The sequence below is a fragment of the Theropithecus gelada genome, chromosome 1 (assembly GCF_003255815.1).
Source record: "Theropithecus gelada isolate Dixy chromosome 1, Tgel_1.0, whole genome shotgun sequence".
Classification (NCBI taxonomy): Eukaryota; Metazoa; Chordata; class Mammalia; order Primates; family Cercopithecidae; genus Theropithecus; species Theropithecus gelada.
Window position 1 is genome coordinate 169,040,998 of NC_037668.1, and position 20,901 is coordinate 169,061,898.

The following is a 20,901-nucleotide window of genomic DNA, read 5'->3' on the forward strand; positions in this document are numbered from 1 at the left end:
CAATAGACCATACTTATGCATGATGGAGGGCGAGACCATTTTTCTCCTAAGCATTTTGCAATTGCAGGTCCATCAATTCCAAAACCTTCAGAACATTTGTACGTAACTTCTTCTCCATACTGATAACTGTCTGAGGTGTGAGCTACAACACCATGAGAAATCTCTGGTGGAGATTTACAAGGAAGGCCTAAAAAAAAAAAAAGAATGAATTCAGGTTTCACTAACTCAGAAATTTAATTTTATGTGCCTGTTTTTATATTGAGTCGTTACATTTGATAAGAAACAACACCGGAGCTACCATGATGTTGTAGAGAAGTACACAAATATTTCCTAAAACCAGCCTTCTGGTGTCTGTCTATCTATCCGACTGTCACCAACTGAGGAAGCACTTGAAACTAAAAATAGCAATACATTTAAGAAAAGGATCATCAATGCGTCAGTAGGGAATGCCTCTGTAAACTTACTAGTGATAATAAGATACACATTTATGGTTAACAATTCCAGATGAAACATAATATATTGTAGGAAATCAGAAGGAGCATTGTAGGAAGAATGTAAAAGAAGTTTTAAAACATAATGACAAAGCAAACATGACAACTTGCAGAACAGGTTTGGCTATGTCCACACCCAAATTTCATCTTGAATTGCAGTTACTATAATCCTCATGTGCTGTGGGAGGGACCTGATGGGAGTAAAGTGAATCACTGGGGCGATTAATCCCTCTGCTGGTGTTCTCATGATTATGAGTGAGTTCTCATGAAATCTGATGGTTTTATAAGGGGCTTTTCTGTCTTTGCTTTTCTCTGCACTTTGCTTTGCATTTTTCCTTCCTGCCATGATATGAAGAAGGACATGTTTGCTCACCCTTCCATCATAGTTGTAACTTTTCCGAGGCCTCTCCAGCCTTATGGAACTGTGAGTCAATTAAACCTCTTTCCTTTATAAATTATGCAGTCTTGGGCAGTTCTTTATAGCAGTATGAGAACAAACTAATACAGTAAATTGGTACCACAGAGAGTCGGGTGCTGCTGTAAAGATAACCAGAAATGTGGAAGCTTCTTTGGGACTGGGTAAAAGGCATCGGTTAGAACAATTTGTATGGGTCAGAAGAAGACAGGAAAAAGTGAAAAAGTTTGGAACTTCCTAGGGATTTGGAGGGCTCAGAAGACAAGAAGATATGGGAAAGTTTGGCAGTTCCTACAGACTTGTTGAATGGTTTTGACCAAAATGCTTAGTGATATGGACAATGAAGTCCATGATGAGGTGGTCTCAGATGAAGATGAGCAACTTGTTGGAAACTAGAGTAAAGGTCACTTCTGCTATGGAAAGAGACTGGTGGCATAGTGGTCCTGCCCTACAGATCTGCAGAACTTTGAACTTGAGAGAGATGATTTAGGGTATCTGGCACAATAAATTTCTAAGTGTCAAAGAGCTCAAGAGGAATCAAAGAATAAAAGTTTGGAAAATTTGCAGACTGATAATGCAATAGAAAAGAAAACCTCATTTTCTGGGGAGAAATTCAAGCCCGTTGCAGAAATTTGCAAAAATAATGAGCTAAAAGTTAATCACCAAAACAATGGTGAAAATGTCTCCAGGGCATGTCAGAGGTCTTCATAATACCTCTCCCATCACAGGCCCAGAAGCCCAGTAGGAATAAATGCTTTCATAGAATAGGCCCAGGCTCCCACTGCTCTATGCAGTCTCAGGACATGATATCCTGTATCCCAGTTGCTTCAGCTCCATTTGTGGCTTAAAGGGGCCAATATACAGCTTGGTCTGTTGCCTCAGAGTGTGAAAACACCAAGCCTTGCTGGGAGTTACACGTGGTCTTGGGCCTGTGGGTGAATAGAAGTTAAGAATTGAGGTTTGGGAACCTCCACCTAGGTTGCAGAAGATATATGGAAATGCCTGGATGTCCAGGCTGAAGTTTGCTGCAGGGTGGAGCCCACATGGAGAACCTCTGCTAGGACGTTGAGTGAGGGAAATGTGGGGTCAGAGTCCTCACACAGAGTCTCCACTGGGGCACTGCCTTGTGGATCTGTGAGAACAGGGCCACAGTACTTAAAACCCCAGCATGGTAGATCTATTGATAGCTTGCACCATGCTCTTGGAAACGCCACAGGCACTCAATGCTAGCCCAAGAAAGTAGCCAGAAAGGGGACAAAGCCACAGGGACAGATTCTGCCCAAGGCTGTGGGAGCCCACCCCTTGCATCAATTAGCATGACCTGAATGTGAGACATGGAATCAAAGGAGATAACTTTGGAACTTTAAGTTTTAATGACTGCCCTATTAAATTTTGGACTTCCATCAGGCATGTAGCCACTTTGTTTGGGTCACTTCCTCCCTTTTGGAATGGGAGCATTTACCCAATGCCTGTATCCCCATTGTATCTAGGAAATGACCAACTTGCTTTTGATTTTACAGACTCATAAGCAGAGAGGATTTGCCTTGTCTGAGATGAGACTTTGGACATGAACTTTTGAGTTAATGCTGGAATAAGTTAAGATTTTGGGGACTGTTGGGAAGGCATGATTATGTTTTGAAATGTGAGGATATGAGAATTGGGATGGGCCATGGTAGAATGATATGGTTTGTCTGTGTCCTCAATTAAGTCTCTTGTTGAATTGTAGTTCCCATAATCCCCATGTTTCATGAGAGGGACACAGTGGGCGGTCATTGAATAATGGGGGCAGTTATCCCCATGCTTCTCTTCTTGTGACGGTGAGTGAGTTCTCATGAGATCAAATGGTTTTATAAGGGGCTTTTCCTTCTTTGCTCAGCAATTATCCTTCCTGTCATCATGTGTTTGCTTCTCCTTTCACAAGGATTGTAAGTTTTCTAAGACCCCCCAAGCCATGCAGAACTGTGAGCCAATTATACCTTTTTCCTTTATAAATTACCCAGTATCAGGCAGTTCTTTATATCATCATGAGAACGAACTAATATGGATATGTTTAATTTCACTAGATATTATTTTTTAAATGCCAGAATAAAAAATGATTCTATTATGAACAAAATAAAATTAACAGGAGTAAAATAGATTCAATCATGCAAAAAGTATTGTAATGGTATAATATATAAATAATTTTATATATGCAGCAATCTGAATTATTCTGTCCCCTCACTTTGATAAGAAGAGATTGTTTTTAGTGAATTCTACCATAAACAGAAATTGAGTATTTGTATTGTCCTAACCTTCACAATGGGGTGGAGAACTCCATTTTCCCATGTAGCATGTTATTTCATTTTCTTCAGATAGCCTGAAACCATCTTCACAAGTATAACTCAATTTAGTCCCATGTGCATAATTTTCTTGTGAAGACCTGGATGAAATAATGCTTCCATGTTCTACGTGAGGTGGCTGTGTACATGGAATCTTTTCTAAATGAAGTACAAAAAGCAAAGGGTCAAGAACAAACAAAATATTTAGATTGAAATATAAAACTAAATACTATTTTGGATTTTAAAGTGAGTATACTTTGAACAAATAAAATTATTTAAAAACCAAAACATATTAGAAACTTACAAAGATATATTCCTCTACCATATCTATGTTACCATCCTCTTGGTCAATAATCCTCTTCAGTCATGTCCTATTCATCATGATAATTAAAATATGATGAATTGAAAAGTTATATGACATTGACATAATATTCCAAAGATTTGGGCTATATTTCATCCAAAAAACTGAAAGAGTGGTTATTGATTAATGAGCCTACATCCTAATTTATTGTGTCAGGGTAAAGGAGTAGACACAGAGAAAGAACTTCTCTCTTGGTTACACAAAGCACAAGAGAGTATTAACCTCATTTGAAAGAATTAAGTAAAACAAGTTATACATTACTGACCAACACAGCGTGGTATTGACTGCCATCTTCCATCTTTGCGCGTCATTTCTTCTCCTTCCTGAATCAGATAATTTTCTTGGCAAAGAACAGATACTTTTTCTCCATCTCGATAATTCAATGTGGTTGTCATAGTCCAAGAATTAGGAATCTGACGTGGAGGTGGGCATAACTGTATTTGTGCCACTAAAAATTATTGAAAATATTAAAAATATGATTAATATTAAAATAAAAATTTAAATATTTAAATATTAAAATTAGGCTTTTTGATTAAAAATCGTAATTTCTATGATGAAAATAGAATAATTGGATATTCAATAACTATGTTTCATAAATTATCACATCTTAATTGTGATGTTCTATGTATACATATGCTATACCTTTCAACTGTGTAACAGTTACATTAAACGATAAAATTTTTGGCTTGTATTCTCAGATTTTCTTGTAGTTTTTTCATATATTATTTGTATAATAAATTTTGCGTAATTTATGTATTATCGATTTTAATTACTTTGAACCTTTAGAATGTTTAACGGTATTACACACTCTTAATTACATGCAATAATAAAAATTGATATCTATGATCAAATTCATTAGAATTGGATTAAAACCCTCACAAAATTTTCTGTCAATAGAATCTAACTAGCCAGAAGTAGAATTACATTTAGTTAATAATCAATTTGGTACTGACACTTGACCAATATAAGCATTAAATATATTCACTAGTAATTTATCGTGTGCTATTTAAAGCTTGAAACTCCCCTAGAGCTTTTATTTACTAACTAACCTATACTGTTTAGGTATATTTAAATGGATGGTATGCACCCAGTTTAATGCATTGCACAGCCTGTTATATATAGTTTATATATATACTAATATATATAATCACATATAAAGTTATATAATCACATATAAAGACACCTTTGTAAACTCACAGCTGAGCTCTTGTTAAATTGCGATACATCAGAAATATCTTATTTTTTCATCCTATGAAAATGATGCATGTCCTTTTTGACACTGATGGGGGAGTTTAGAAGCATCTAGGAGCATTCAGCCCTCTATAATCCCTTGATTTGCTTCCTCCTATCACAGTGTATGCTCTACCTCACCTAACGCTTTATGCAAGCATACTCTAGGAAACCATGGCAATGATTTCAAGTGTCTGACATTTTGTTATCAATTCAGGGAGACGTTTGGGTGAATAAAACTTTATTAAAGGTTATTTATTGATAACTTCAAGTTCTCTTTTTTTGCCTACGATAATTAAAGTATTTCATATTTTATTAAAAGTATTTTGACTTATTTCTATTTTTCAATATTTTAACATGTTTTTAGCCTTCTTGTCAATTTATTTTTCTTAAGACAAATGAGCAACTATTTATGCTTGAATGATAATTTCCTTCTGTTTCTGTTAGGTGTACGTTCCTGTCTACCTTCTTGATTGTAGTACTTGTTACTTTTATTTTTTTTTCTTCTAATGCACGTTGTGATGTCAAATACATCTCTGTTAAAGCTGTATCCCATTGATTTCAATATGTACTGTAATCATTATTACTCATCTTAAAAGTATTTTCTGATGGTAAGTAATTGAGAAAGAGATTGTTTATTTAACAAATTTGTGACACAGCCAAATATATTTAAAGAACATTCTGATCCAGTATAGCCTAATTCTACATTTAGTGTGTATGCACATTTTTATTTGTAAATAATACCATCAGCAAGGTAGATTACATGCTATGCAATTAAAACACTGAGTGTTTCAAAACATTGCAAATTTCCCAGTATTCTTTGACAACAGAATTAAATTACAAACCTGCAAAAATAAGTTATCTAGAAAAAATCAAATATTTGGAAATTAAGCAATAGACATCTATATAAAAGATCATCAACAAACAAACCACAAGGCAAGTGAGAAAATATTTCAAATAAAATAAAAATAAATCTCTCTCTGTCTCCCCACACACAGAGCATAAACACACACACACACACACACACACACACACACACACGTAACATTTTGGGACACAGCTAAAGCAGTGCTCAAAATGTTGGTGCTTTAAAGTTTTATGTTTTCAAATTGTCATAGTTTATGACCATGTTTTCGTTTTCCACCTTAAGACTGAGAGAAGTGAAATTAAAATTGAAGTCATCAGAAGGAAGAAAACAATAAAGTCAGTGAAGAAGAGAAAACAGACAAAGAAAAATAGAGAAGGGAGAAAGCTGCAAAGCTAAAATTAGTAAAATATAAGAAATCTAAAAAAATAGAGAGCAAATGGAGAAAATTTAAAGGTATTATAATTGGTTTTTGAAAATATTAATAAAATTGGGAAAAAAGTAAAACAATGATCAAGACTTTTAAAAAATGATTAATATTGAGGGTGAAAGAGGGCAGTGACATCAGCAAGATGGCAGTATAGGAAGCCACAACTCGCTGTTGCCCTGGCAAGCACACTGATTCAATGATGATATTGGAAACAATTCCCTTTGTGAGAAATTTAGAAACCAGTGCAAAGCCTCTTGCAACCCCCTAAAGTAAACAGAAACCAATATATTTTGGCTGCTTCTCCCTCAGAGAGGAAAAGTAAGCGTGAACTATGTGTTTATCATGCTAGTGTTTTGGGGAGCATCTTGAAGTACTGGTTTCTCTCTTGCTTGTGTAGGAGCACTTAACGATACCTGTAATATTCTAGTTTCCTGGGAGTAAAATAAAGAGCTAGGCATGGGGTGATGTCAGCAACATGGCAGGAGTGGAAGCTCCTGACTCTTCTTCCACCCAAGAATGTCCTAAACAAACATCTATTCATGAATGAACTCCTTCTGAAAGAAAGTCGGAGACCAACAAAGGGACTCCTACTCACCAGGCAAGGAAGAAAACATTCACATTGAACAAGTAAGAAAAGTTGCCACACACTGGAGCATGGACCCCAGTCTTGTGCACTGCACCATCCAATTAGAAAAGGAATCTCAAAAACCCAATTTCTCGTTGTGGAGAGGAGTCTTTGGATCTCACATAAAACATCCAAAGTTTAAGATTTCCTGTGCTTTGGCTCTTAATTCACTAATTTTGGAAGCAGAGGAGATTAGACACATGAGAGTCTCTCTAGATCACAGGAGAAAATGTGGTTTGATACAGGTGCTGAAGAGCTTCCAGAAACTTCATTCCCTAATAGCAGTTCAGAGAATGGGCTGAAAAAACACAGACCCCTGTTCCTCTGAAGAAAGAGTTTTATGAATATTCTTCCTGTGGCTACTTGGAGGTCTAAATTCTAAAAAATTTGCAGTCTGGATTCTAACGAACTCGCATCGGGCACTTCTCTAGCCGGTTCTAGTGGCTCACCCCAGTGACAAATCCAGGGACACTGATCACTCTTTCAACTAGTTTGTCCACACAAATTTGAGTGTCCTAACTTTTATAACTTTCATTCAGGGACTACATCGTAAAACTCTTGGTTCTGGGAGTAGAGGGCACAAAATATATCCGGAGTCTATCTAGACCACACACACAAAAATGGCAGTTTTATATGGGTGTGTAAGCACTTTCAGGAGCTTCTTTGCCCAAGAGCAGTGGAGAGAAAGTGTGTTTAAAATGCAGTTCCATGGTTATCCCCAAAAAGGTTTATGTCTCCATCAAGTGCTGCAACTTTTACTTACCTCCAAAAGGACTCTATCCAAAAACTCTTAATTCTCACAGCAGAAGATACTGGAAATATACCAGTCTCCCTAGATCATAAAGCAAATAGGTGGTCTTAAAATGGTATGTAAAAACTCCAGGTGCAACGCCAAATTGGAGCAGTGCAGAAAAGGCAAATAAAAAGTGAATGGTTATATAAAATGGAATTTCCACAAGATTGTCAGTGGATTACTCAACAGAAACCTTGCAGGACATAAGGAAGTGGATTGATATACTCAAAGTTCTGAAAGAAAATAGCTGCCAACCGATAATTCTAGATTCCACTATTCTGTCTTAGAAACAAAGGAGTGATAAAGGCTTTCTGAGATTAAAAAAGGCTGAGAAAGCATAAGGACACTTTTCTGCCTTACAAGAAATGCTAAAGGGAGTTCTTGAAGGTGAAAGGAGAGGATGCTAATTAGTAACAAAAAGGTCTTAAAGTATGAAACTTACTAGTAAAAGTAAGTACAATATGAAATCCAAACACTCTAATACTTCAATGGTGATGGGTAAATATAGCTAGGCAAATAAAGGTTAAAAGGCAAAGCTACTAAGAACAACTGAAGCTACAAACTTTGTTAAGAGATATGAATTATAGAAAGATGTAAAGTGTATCATCAAAGACAGAAAACATGAGAGGGGCAGAGTAAAATTTAGAGATTTGATAGGTAATCAAAATTCAGTTTCTATCAACTTAAAATAGACTTTTGTAAGATATGTTATCCAAGCCTAAGGATAATAAAGCAAAGCCTCTAATAGATATACAAAGATTAAAGAAGAAATCCTAAGCATATGACTACAGAAAGACACCAAAGTATATATAAAGCAAGCAAGAGAGAAAGAAACAAATGGTTTAAAAACCAACCAGAATACAATTAACAAATTGCCACTATAAATCCTTACCTATCAAAATTACTTTATATGGAAATGGAATCTATTCTACAATCAAAAAGCCTAGAATGAATAAATTAAATATTAATACTCAATTATAAATTGCTTACAATTGACTTACTTCACTGTAAGGTACATTCATAGATTGCAGTGAAAGAATGGAAAAAAAATTGTAAAAATAAAAACTAAAAGAGGGCAGGGGTAGTTATATTTATTTCAGACAAAATAGACTTAAGGGAAAAACTGTACAAAGGGACAAAGGAGGTTACTATATAATGATATCAGGGTCAATTTGTCAAGATAATACAACTATTGCAAAGATATGTATACACTCAATATCAGAGCAACTAAATATATAAAGGAAACATTTAGGAATCTGAATGGAGATGTGGACTGCAACACAGTAATAGTAGGGGATATCAATGTTTTACTTTCAACATTTAGAGAGAGCATCCAGACAGAATATCAATAAGGAAACATTAAACTTGAACAATAATTTATACCAAATAGATTGGACAGACATATAAAGAACATACTACTTAAAAACAACATATAATATTTTCTTCTCAAATGCACACAGAACATTCTCCAGAACATGTCATATGTTAGATCATAAAACAAGTCTTATCAAATTCAAGAAGACTGAAATCATATCAAGTATCTTTTCTGACAACAATGGTATGAAAGGAGAAATCGAAAAAGGAGGAATTAGGGAAAAGTAAAAATTAGGTGAAAATTAAACAATACACTCTGAAGCAATAATGTGGTCGAAAAATTTAAAGAAATTTAAAAATATCTTGAGAAAAAGGAAGATGGAAACGAAACATGGCAAAACTTATGGGATGCAGCAAAAGTACTTCTAAGATGGACATTTATAGGAATAAATGCCTATATCAAGAAAGTGGAAAAAACTCAAATAAACAATCTAGTAGTACACCTCAAAGAAGCAGAAAAACATGAACAAATTAATCAATCTCAAAATTAGTAGAAGGATAGAAATCATAAAGCAAAAGAAAGAAAAATGAGCTCCAAAAGCAGTACAAAATATCAATGAAAGAATTGTTTTTATAAGATAATCAAAATTGACAAAGCTTCAACAAGAATAACTGAAAACAGAGAGATACGGTTTAAAGAAACACCATCAGAGATGAAAAAGGAGACATTACAACTGATACCACAAAAATATAAATAATAATGAGAGACCATTACTAGCAATTATATACCAACAAATTGAATAACTTAGAAGAAATGGATAAATTCCAAGACACACACAGCCTACTAAGATTAACTCAGAGGAAATGGAAAAATCTTAACAGACTAATCCTAAAGAGAGATTACATCAGTAATAAAATGTCTCCCATCAAAGAAAATCCAAGACCTGATGGCTTCATTGCTGAATTCTACCAAACATTTTAAAAAGAGCTAGTAACTATTTTCTAAAGCGACTCCAAACTTGGAAGAGGAGATCATTTTTCTAACTCATCATAGTGGCCCAGCATTACTCTGAAACCAAAACCAGGCAAGGACACAACTCAAAAGAAAACCACAGGCAAACCCCCCTGATGAACACAGGTACAAAAAAACTTCAACATTATATTAGCGAAACAAATCCCACAGCACATTAAAAAGAGCATTTGCTATGAACAAATGGGTTTAATCCAAGGAATGTAAAGGTGGTTTAACACAGGCAAATTAGTAAACGTGCTGCATCACATTAACAGAAAGGACAATAACCATATGATCATTTCAATAAACCTAAGTAGAAGTTAGGTAAAATATAGATATAAATATTTTTAAAACTTCAAGAAAATATAAAATATAAAACTTCAAGAAAAAACTGTAGAACATGTACACTTCACTGCATGTATACATTATTTGCTTCTTTAAGGACCCTAAACATATTGAAATGTTGACAGTAGATTAGTTTTTGTATCGGTTGTCAATGCTTTCTGTATATCCTAGACTGACAGACATTAGTAAAAATATTGAGGCTAGTGAGGCAACGAACGCAACTGGAGAACAAAATACATGTATCGAATGTGGGAAGACTGGAATAAACCCTACACTATTCAAGTGAAACAGTAGGTGTCAATATAACTAACTTTTCAAAATAGATAAACAATAAATTAATAGATAAACAGATGACTAGATAGATGGACAGATAGATGAATAGATGGTTACGTAGATGAATAGACAGATTAAATAAATGAATAGATAGAAATAGATACAGATACATACACACATACACACAAACAGATACATAGTGGTTATTGGAATAGACAGAGGTATAGGCACCGGAACATTTGTTGACAAGAAAAGGAATGGGAAGTACTGGTCCTCCAACAGTAATGACGACATGGAATGCCTGAATGTTAATTTAAAAAAACCAATGAGTTTATGTGTTTTTTTCCCCCCCTTTTAATAGTAAAGGTAAGTAATTGACATGGCACAGTGAGTATTAAGAAACAGTGTTTCCGTTAGTTTCTAAATTACCTTCGTGGTTCAGGAGCATTTGTAATAATAAATAGCTAAAGTTTTAAAAGACAAAAATGTATGTATTATTCTTCCAACTGAGAAATAGAATACATTTCTGAAAACAAAATAAGAGCTTACTTGAGCAGGTCACTTCTGGATCCCACTTTCCATTTATGCAGACTGCGTGTATGTGTTCTTTTTTTCCTCTACATCTGTACCTTATGTTAGAATTATGATTGAATTCCTTCTTGTTTGTTAAATTTCCCTCAATTACAATTAAATTTGATGAGTTGCACTTCTTAAGTTGATCTGTTGCTATAAAATAAATATATTTTTATGAAAATTCAAATTATATGAATCAAACCGTTACATAAACATAGCTAAAATAGTATCAGCATAGTAAAATTATGATTTATCATTATAAATTTCACCAACCAAGTTATTCCTGATCACATTGCCTCAAAATGCTATTATGTAAAAATATAGGCCCTGTATTCGGTTGCTGAAATGTCAAGAGAGAATATCTATCATAAGACATTTTGTACTTCGGTAAATACAAAATATCATTGAATATTTCATTGGATGAACAAGTGGGATTGGACATTTAGGACTCTTACCATGCAGGACCCAGGAAAACTTTAGGAAATAACTCAGTTTTAGAGGAAAGGGAATGAGGGTCCCCAAGATCCATCCAGTTAGTCATCAAAGAGTCAAGATGATTTTAAAGACTTGTACATCTCAAATCACACTGTAAGTGAATCACCTTGGCTTCTTGCTGATCAGGACATGAGACTTACAGTGTGAAGTCCACCAGTGAGATTTACGTCCTGACTCACTCCCTGACTACCTCATGTCACTTAGCTATATCACTGACATAGAGGGCCTGTGGCCCACCAACCCTCCAGCACATTAACTTATTTTGGCTGATATGGAATAAACTGAAAAATTACTGCTTTTGGAAGCTTTAAGAGAGAAAAGAATCCTATGGGAGAGTAGTAAGTATTTTGTTAACTTTGTTTCTTTGTTTTGCAGTGCCAAAAAGGAGTACCACATAACAATGATATTTTTATTTTATATAAAAGTTATAATTTCTCAGTAATAGTACTCATATTTAATCATATGACAAATTTTTAATATTTTAATTTTTTAAAGAAAGAGTCTTACTCTGTTGCCCAGGCTGGAATGCACAATAAAGCTCACTGTAATCTCGAACTCCTGGCCTTAAGCAATCATCCCTCCTCAGCCTCCTGAGTAGCTGGATTACAGGCATGCACTACCACACCTAACTAATTACACAAATTTTTTTTATAGAGATGGGCTTTTGCTATATTGCCCACACTACTCTCTAGCTCTTGGCCTCAAGCATTCTTCTTGCCTTGGCCTCCCAAAGTGTTGGGAGTATAGGCGTGAGCAACCAACCTGGCCTCACATGACAATTTTATAAGTAAAACGTTGCTTCACGCTTTTAAATATAAACAATACTGATATCAGAGGCAGAAAGAGTCATAAAATTATATTGCTAACTATATTTTTTCTCTCTAGACACACGTTGAATTATAAACAATATGAGAAAGATTGGTTTCATTATATTGAAGACTGGACATTTTGAGCCATATCTGTAAATTTCAAAAATTCAGTTGCTAATATTGTTTTTACAATAAAAATATTAAACTTTATTAAATGTTGATTTAAGAGGTGTATTCTCACCCACACACTGAGGAAGTTGGGTCCATACTCCATGAATACACGTAATTGATCTGTGCCCAATCATTGTAAATGATTCTGAGCAACTGAACTCCACCGAATCTCCATAGTAATAAGGAGGGGAAGAAATCTCGGAATAGCCGTGTTCAAGTTCAGGTATATCTCCACAGGTACTCTCCTCCTCTATGTAAATTTTACAAAAAAGTTTATTGTGAAAACATGATTTATGTGCTTTTGATCCAAAATACAAAAGTTTTGACAAGTTTAAATATTAATATTTTATACATTACCGATACACACTGGCAAAGTTGTCCACGCTCCATCAACACATTGAATTTTATTAGGTCCCTTCATTAGAAACTTAGGATTGCAATAATATTCCACCACTTCACTGTGTCCATATCCTTCTTTTGTTTTTACCTTAACATTCCCATTGAGGAGCTCAGGAGGTGGACCACACGACTGTACTTGCTCTATAGTAGAAATACTATGTAAATAATGGTTAAGTTGACTTAATTCATTAGATTACAGATGATGGAAGCCCAAACAAAATTAAGAAAAAAAAATTGGTATTAAAGTTTTAATTCTTATTTCAGCAATTGTAAGATAAACATTCACCTTTACATATTGGGAGGTCAGGGGACAATCCAAAGTAGTAGCACTGAACTGAATTAGGTCCAACTCTTGTAAATCCTAGTTTGCAGGAGAATTTCAACACCTCTCCAACTTTATAGTCATCTTTCTTTGGATCAGGAACTAAGTGTACATCTATTTTAGGAAGTTCACATTCTCTTTCTGAAAAAAGGTAAAATAATTTCATGAGAATATATGATTAATCATTGCCAAAGTAAATTTTACATGTGCCACAACAAAATGAGGTTTATATTGGGTCACACATACAGAGGCGCATCAGATAAACATTTTCCCTGTAAAGAATGCTACATACTGTGTTTTATATGCTGTTGAAATTGAAATTGAACTTTACAAGAAATGTTACGGTATTGAAATGTATGTGTTCTAAAAATTGATCTGTAAATTCAACTTGTTTACAAGGAATCTAGTTTTAATCACTGATATTTATGAAATTTAATATTATTTCTTTTATTCAAAACATGAAATTACTCTCTCATATTAAAAAACACTAATACTACAATTTTAAAATTGGATACATAGCCCAGAATTGGGGCTTTTTAAAAACAAGATGAGTGACGAAGGAGTTTGGACATCAGTTCTCCTCAGAAAGAACAACCAAAGTTACAGGAAAATGATCATAACTTGAAAAATGTCAAAGAGAGGGTGCAGGAACGTGGTAGAGAAATCATGGAGAGAAGCCAAAGCACAGAAAAAGACAGAAGCAAGAGTCTGCAAAGGTTGACTAGGATCCTGTGGGACTTCATAGACAGCGTAGGTAGGAGTCTTTTGGGCTCCCTGCAGCTCACCATGTGGATCCAAGCTGTCAGAGAGCTCCTCTGCCCTTGTGAACCCAGACACCGGTGTGAGTGGAGATTTGGATACTTCCTGAGGGCATTACCCCAACTACTAGCTTGAACAGGGTCATTTGATTTCCCTCAGACCTGAGTTACAGTGGTAGGTTTCATGCCTGCAGTGCACTGACATGGGGACTGTTTCTTACCCAGGAACCTCAGCCCTCTATCCTCATAACACCAGAGCTGTACAGACATTCCCTGGCACCTGCTTGGATGTGGCAGTTACCCATAGCTGGCTGGACACATGGGAGCTACAGCATTCCCAGTACTTTAACCATCAGGGAGTAGTATTCCTAATGGGAAGGAAGGGAGAGTGCAGTGCAACAAAGGGACGGCCCTTGTGACAAAGAAGACTGTAGCATTCACTTTCCTGTGTGCAAGAGTAACCAGCTTCTTGTGGGATGAAAGTGACTACACCACTTCCAGCAGACACACAGGCACTGTGCTTGGCTCTGCAAGGGAAGCGTATAGATCCATCCCAGGAGCCAGGTGACCCCAGTGCTTGAGCACAGATGTAGAGAGGGGCACATCTCCCCTGCACCCAATTCTGTGGACACAGCTGTGGTCACTTGCAAAGGAGACTGGTGCAGACACACTAGAGGACAGACATTCTAGGGATGTTAGGGTTGGCTGCATCTCCAGTGGTGATGTGCCCAATGGAGCCAGGCCTGCAAGAAAGACAAGGCCCCTCCTCCTCTTTACACAGAACAGCAGTGTTCCTGTAGGAGGGAGCAGGAGAACTGAAAAGCTGTGTGTTTTGGGCTGAGCGAGGCCGTTCCACATAGAAGATATTTTGACAGGGAACTGCAGGGCAAACGCCGTTCATAGCTATCATCTACATTGCAGCCTGGAGAAAGAAAGTGGTGCCTGTCTAACCTGAGTGTACTGGGCACTCGGACTGGGGTGTGACAGGTAAGTGGATCACGTTCTTGCCTGCCCAGGCTGTGCAGTAGGGGCAACTACCTCCCACACTGCAGACACCTAGGAGCATCTCACCAGGGTCTTTCCCTGACACCCCTGTCAGGGCTGGTGCTTGTGCTTATCCTTGTAGCATCTAAGGGTGAGCTTAGTGGTTCAGATCCACCCAGTTTGACCCCACCTCCTCAGACCACTGTACATTTCACAGATCAGTCCATTGTTTGGGGCAACAGAGTGTTTCTCCCATAAAAAAGGACAAGCATATACTCATCTAATTCTGCTGCAGCTGGCTCTTACCTGTCCATGCCACTTACTGTCCTGGATGTTGAACTGCACACCCCAATGCAAATTCTGCTGACACTAGGGTATGATGCTGGAGAACAAGGTTAGTTTTCTGTGAAGTCCTCCATACCAACCCTTCAGGAAGCAGTAAGTCTTGTCATACACTCAGTACATAACGACTATAACCAGTAATTAAGAAAGCCATCATGTAAAAGTTATCTCTAACCAAACGACGAACACAGTCTTTAGCCCTGAAAGAACCCAAAACCTAAACCAAATAACCCTGTACAACATACATCATAGTACATCCTCCAAGGGAAAATAATCCTGTCTATGGAAAACTACACTCAAAATTAATAGGAAGAGATAGTTCATCTGGATAAGAAGAAATGACTGAAACATTCCTGGAAGTATGATAAAACAGAGTATTACAACACTCCCAAACGATCATACTAACTCTTCAGCAATGAGTCCTAACCAAAATAAAATATTTGAAATACCAGACAAAGAATTTAAAATATTTATTTTAAAGTAACTCAATAGAGTCCAAGAGAAAGTTGAAAAGCAACACAAGCAAATTCAAATAAAAACACTCCAAATATGAATGAAAAATGTACTAAAATATTTTTAAAAGCAAATAGAACTTATGAAAATGAAAAATTCATTGAAGAATTACAAAATAAGGTTGAAATACTTAGTTACAGATTATATCAAGCAGAATAACTTGCTCTCAGAGCTTGAAGATAGGTCTTTCAAATTAACCCTGTCAGACAAAGATAAAGAACAAATATTTTTTTTTAACTCACACTTTTTAAAAATTATATTAAAATCAGGCAATGGTCTGATTTTAAATCAGATCTTTTTTTATTATATTAAAATCAGGCAATGGTCTGATTTTAATAAAAAGGCTGCTTATGGAATACTGTTATGTTAAACTTCACTTACAGGATGTTAAAACCTTAGAACTAAGGTTTTCCCCCCAGAAAAAGATTAATGGAAACATCAATTGCTTTTCAGACTTGATAGTTGCTGCTTCAAAAGGTGGTTTTACACAAATACTAAATTAACAAGAAAAAAAAAACTTTAGTACACAATGAATTGCTGTTATTTCGGTATGCATTCACCTTTCAGTATTCAGTGGTCCTGAAGAGCAAGTGAAAAGACGCAGCAATTTGCCAGGAGGTCAAGTCCACCAATTTCGGGGATCTGCTGTGCACACCGGGTTCCTTCTTAATCCCTGCTGAGGCTCTTGGGAAGCAGCAGCAGCACCAAAACCAAGGCATGCACCAGATTCAAGGTTCTTTTTGTTCCAGTTGTCAGATTCCAAACTAGACCCCAATGGATTGCAAGGATGACCAAATGAAAGCCCTCTTTAAAACTTCTTCAATTTTTAAAAGCAAAACAATTACAGGAAAGTAAAATAATTCAGAGGAATCATGTGTGCTTATAAGTGTCTTCATGTGGTCTTTCTCCAAGTTCAACCACCAAGGACTCCAAGAGCTGGCAGGTCTGAGTAACCCTGGTGACTATTCTTTTCACCTTATCAAAACCTGAACTAAAAGCAATGCATCAGTTGATGACAGCAGAGGGTGGCAGGGTTGAGGACCCAATATTCATTTCCCTGGCTGGTGGACAGTGAGTGAGTACGGTTCCAAAACTAAACAAGGGAGGTCAGAGACACTTTCCAACCTTACCTGATGACTTCTGACCAAAGCAAGGAAGTGTCATGGAAGGTGTTAAGTGGTGATGGTGCAAAAAGGAACTTGAGGAGGAGGGAGAAAAAGCAGCACCCTTCGATAAAGGTGGGGGAGAGAAGATATGGGGAAAGCCCTGAATTTCTCACCAAAGGCCAATCTCAGATGGGAGTGGAGGGGTTACAATCTATGCTTTGGCCAAGGGTGGGAGTGGAGGAGCGTGGGGATAGGATGACGGCTTGTAAGGGGCATCATTTAAGACTTAAGGAAACCAGGCCTGCAGGTGAAGCACCCCACACACCTAGCAGTAGTCCCACAGGTTGCGACCTGAAACCTTCACATCTACTCTAACAAGCCCCCCAGGCTAGAGGGTTGTTGTTGCAGGGAGGTTGGGAGGCAGGAGGGTAAGGGGAGAAGGCAGAGACCCCAGACCGGGTAATCAGCAGCAAGGTGATTGTGTGATGTGTCTTTTCACAGTTAAGTTAGATGTGCCCCACTGGTTATGATGCGAGTCAATTTAAATAGACTTTCTTGATCCCAGAAGTTCAACTATGTGGACAGTGGTTACACTTGACAGGATGATTTGCTTTAGCACAACTTATATATTTCAAATGGACAAAAAAATTAGTATCATTTATAGTATCTTAAGATAAATTTCCTTTGAATGGGAGCTTTCTTTCCAGTACTTTGAGGTCTACAAGACTTATCTAGAAAATTTACTACTGTGGAAAATGAAGACTGGTTAAATTGAATGGGGGGAAAGGGGAAGGGCCTGTAGTTTTTCTTTTTGATTAATTGCTGTAACACTGTCCTTTGGGTGGCTGAGGGAGTTTCATACTTTCTTTAGACATCAGTAGGCCCCAAAGCTCTCGCAGGACAACTTTGATGCTATATGAATTCTGCCATTTTGCTAGCACTGATACGGCTCTTGGGTCCACCACTCCATTAGAACTATTTACTCCATTCATATTAATTTTTGTTACAAATCTTACAAAGGGGGGTGCTTTTGGGTATTTAGGTCCACATTCTATTTTAAGGCTGTATATTCGGTTTTCATAAATTGTTCTTGGAGGCCCAATTATCATCCCTGTCCATCTTGTAAGTGTCATATCTTCCTCATCTTCTAGACCCCAGCTAACTGTGCCACCTCCTACTCCTTTTTGGCCTTCTTTGAGTTCTTCCAACAGTCGGAAATTGCGAGGGACTTTTACTCCCGAGCCCGTGGTGGCTGCCATCTTGTGTCGCTGTTGCTTAACAAATAAGTTTTTGAATGAGCAAAGCTTTTGAGAAAAACGGCATTCTGGAAAATGAGAAAACTTAAGAGTTATAGGTATTCCTGAGGGAGAAGATAAAGTTAAAAGTTTGGAAAACCTATCTGAGGAAAATTTATCTCCTCTTGCTGGAGATAAAGACATCTGTATACAAGAAGCTCAGATAACGCCAGGAAGATGCATTGCAAGATGAACTTCTACAAACATATAGTAATCAGGCTAGCTAAAGTAAATGTGAACCGGAAAAAGTTACAAAATCAGCAAGAGAAAAGCATCTAATCAACTATAAAGGCAATCTCATGGCTGGGCGCAGTGGCTCACGCCTGTAATCCCAGTACTTTGGGAGGCCGAGGTGGGCTGATCAGGAGGTCAGGAGACCGAGCTCATCCTGGCTAACACAGAGAAACCCCGTCTCTACTAAAAATACAAAAAAAAAAAATTAGCTGGGCGTGGTGGCGGGCGCCTGTGGTCCCAGCTACTTGGGAGGCTGAGGCAGGAGAACAGTGAGAACCCGGGAGGTGGCAGAGCTTGCAGTGAGCAGAGATTGGGCCCTTGCGCTCCAGCCTGGGTGACAGACCGAGACTCCATCTCAAAAAAAGAAGAAAAAAAAAAAAGGCAATCTCATAAGACTAACAGTGGACTTCTCAGCAGAAACTTTTCAAGTCAGAAGAGATTGGTGTCCTATTTTCAGAGTTCTAAAACAAAAATTCTCTCATATTTCTTGAAAAACAAACTTTTTAGACATATATTTTGTACTTTGGTAAACTAAGCTTCATAAATGAAGAATACATAAAATCTTTCCAAGACAAGCTAACACTAAGAGAGTTCATCACCACTAGAAATTCACTTTAGGAATTCACCCCAAAGAAATGATCCAGGGAGTTCTGAACATGGAAATACACAGTCATTACTCACCATCATAAAGACATGCAAAAGTACAAAACTCACAGGTCTTATTAAATAATTACACAGTTGATAATACCAACCAGCTAGGTAACAACTAACATAATGACAAGAATAAAATCTCTCATGTCAATATTAACTTTTAACATGAATAGATTAAATGTTCCACTTAAAAGATATAGATTTGTGGACCAAATTTAGAAAACAGAAACCAACCACATGCTGCTTACAAGAAACCCACCTAACTGAGAGAATCTTATACAAACTCATGGTAAAGGTATGGAAACAGGTATTTCATACAAGCAGAAATAAAAAGCATTTAGTATAGTTATATTTATATATAAAAAAGACTTTAAACCAACAACAGAAAAAAGGACAGTTTGAAGTTCATTGCATAATGATAAAAGAATCAAGAAGATATAACAATTCCAAATATATATGCACTCAAAACCTCAGCACCCAGATTCATAAAGGAAATACTACTAGAGCTAAGTAGAAAGATAAACAGCAATATAATGAGGGCAAGCAACCTCCACACACCCAGTGACTCTACTAGACAGATTGCTGGGAGAAAAAAATAAACAAAGAAACCTTATAAACAGAATTAAACAGAATTAATAGACCACTAGTTAATAGAGTCACTAGCAAGAGTAACTGGGAGTGGAAGAAGAAATGTTCTAATAAACACAAGTAGAAATAAAAATAGAAACATTACAATTGATGCCACAGGAAAAAAAAAATCAGAAAATCTGGAGAAAATGAATAAATTCATTAGAAATATACAACCTCTAAAGAGTGAATAAGGAAGGATTAGAAATCCTGAACAGATCAATAACACCAATAACAAGCAGTGAGATTTAATAAATCACAAAATCTCTCCCAGTTAAAAAAAAAAAAATGCCCAGTACCGGAAGGATTAATGGCCAACTTCTACCAGACATATGAAGAAGAATCAGTACCAATCCACTGAAACAGTTTCAAAAATATCAAAGTGGAGAAAATCTTCTCTAACTCTTTCTATGAAGCCGGTCATGGACAACAAAACAAATAAACTAGTGGTCAATATCCCTGTTGAGAATAAATGCAAAATCCTAAAAAAAATACTAGCAGATCGAATCCAACAGCATATCAAAATGATAAAACATCACAAAGAAGTGGGTTTTATTCCACAGATGCAAAGTTGGTTCAACATAACGTAAATCAATAAATGTATTTCAGCACATAGAGTATTTTTAAATTTAGATAATTGTTTCAATAGGTACAAAAAAAAGTGATAAAATTCAGTATTATTTCATAATGAAAATAGTCAAAACACTAGTCATGGAAGGAATACACCTCAAAATAAAAGCCATCTATCACAAACCTACAGCCAACATTATACTAAATGGGAAAGTTGAAAGTGTTGTCTTGTAAGAACTAGAACAGGATAACAATGCCCAGTTTCTCTGTGTGACTCAACATATTGATGGAAGTCCTAGTAAGAGCAATCAGGCAAGCGAAAGGAATAAAAGGTATCCATATGGGAAATGAGGAAGTCAAATTAACTCTGTTTGCTGATGATATGATCTTATACCTAGAAAATTCTAAAGACCCCTCTAAAAAATTCCTAAATTATATAAATGGATTTAGTAAAATTTCAAAATATAAAATTGATATACAAAAATTGGTAGCATTTCTACACACCAGTAGTGGCCAACCTGAGAACTAAATCAGAACTCAATCATCTCATTTCCAATAGCCATGAAACAAATTAAATACC

The 20,901-nt window shown here is 36.4% G+C and overlaps 2 protein-coding genes across 4 annotated transcripts in view; both read right to left on the reverse strand.

Annotated features, from left to right (window-relative positions):
• The window catches only part of CFH (complement factor H), a 363,204-nt gene that overhangs the window by 171,864 nt on the left and 170,439 nt on the right, over window positions 1-20,901 (reverse strand). The window contains exon 18 of one of the 2 annotated variants that reach the window (XM_025363804.1): window positions 14-187. The exons of the other annotated variant lie outside the window; for it this stretch is intronic. Coding sequence (XP_025219589.1) covers window positions 14-187 — 174 coding nt within the window. The remainder of the gene's footprint in view (window positions 1-13; window positions 188-20,901) is intronic. 2 annotated transcript variants of the gene reach the window in all.
• LOC112610814 (ubiquitin-conjugating enzyme E2 variant 1-like) lies at window positions 17,760-18,203 on the reverse strand. 2 transcript variants are annotated; one of them, XM_025364471.1, is made up of 2 exons: window positions 18,034-18,203; window positions 17,760-17,907 (listed from the first exon to the last, which is right to left on the reverse strand). In XM_025364471.1, exons 1-2 carry the CDS (start codon window positions 18,201-18,203, stop codon window positions 17,760-17,762), a joined length of 318 nt encoding a protein of 105 aa, XP_025220256.1. The 2 variants fall into 2 exon arrangements, with proteins under 2 accessions (XP_025220256.1, XP_025220180.1); XM_025364395.1 differs by having other exon boundaries at window positions 17,760-18,203.

Bases quoted from the DNA above. Each gene is read 5' to 3' on its own strand.
- LOC112610814 (XM_025364395.1), bottom strand. From the start codon at position 18,203: ATGGCAGCCACCACGGGCTCGGGAGTAAAAGTCCCTCGCAATTTCCGA.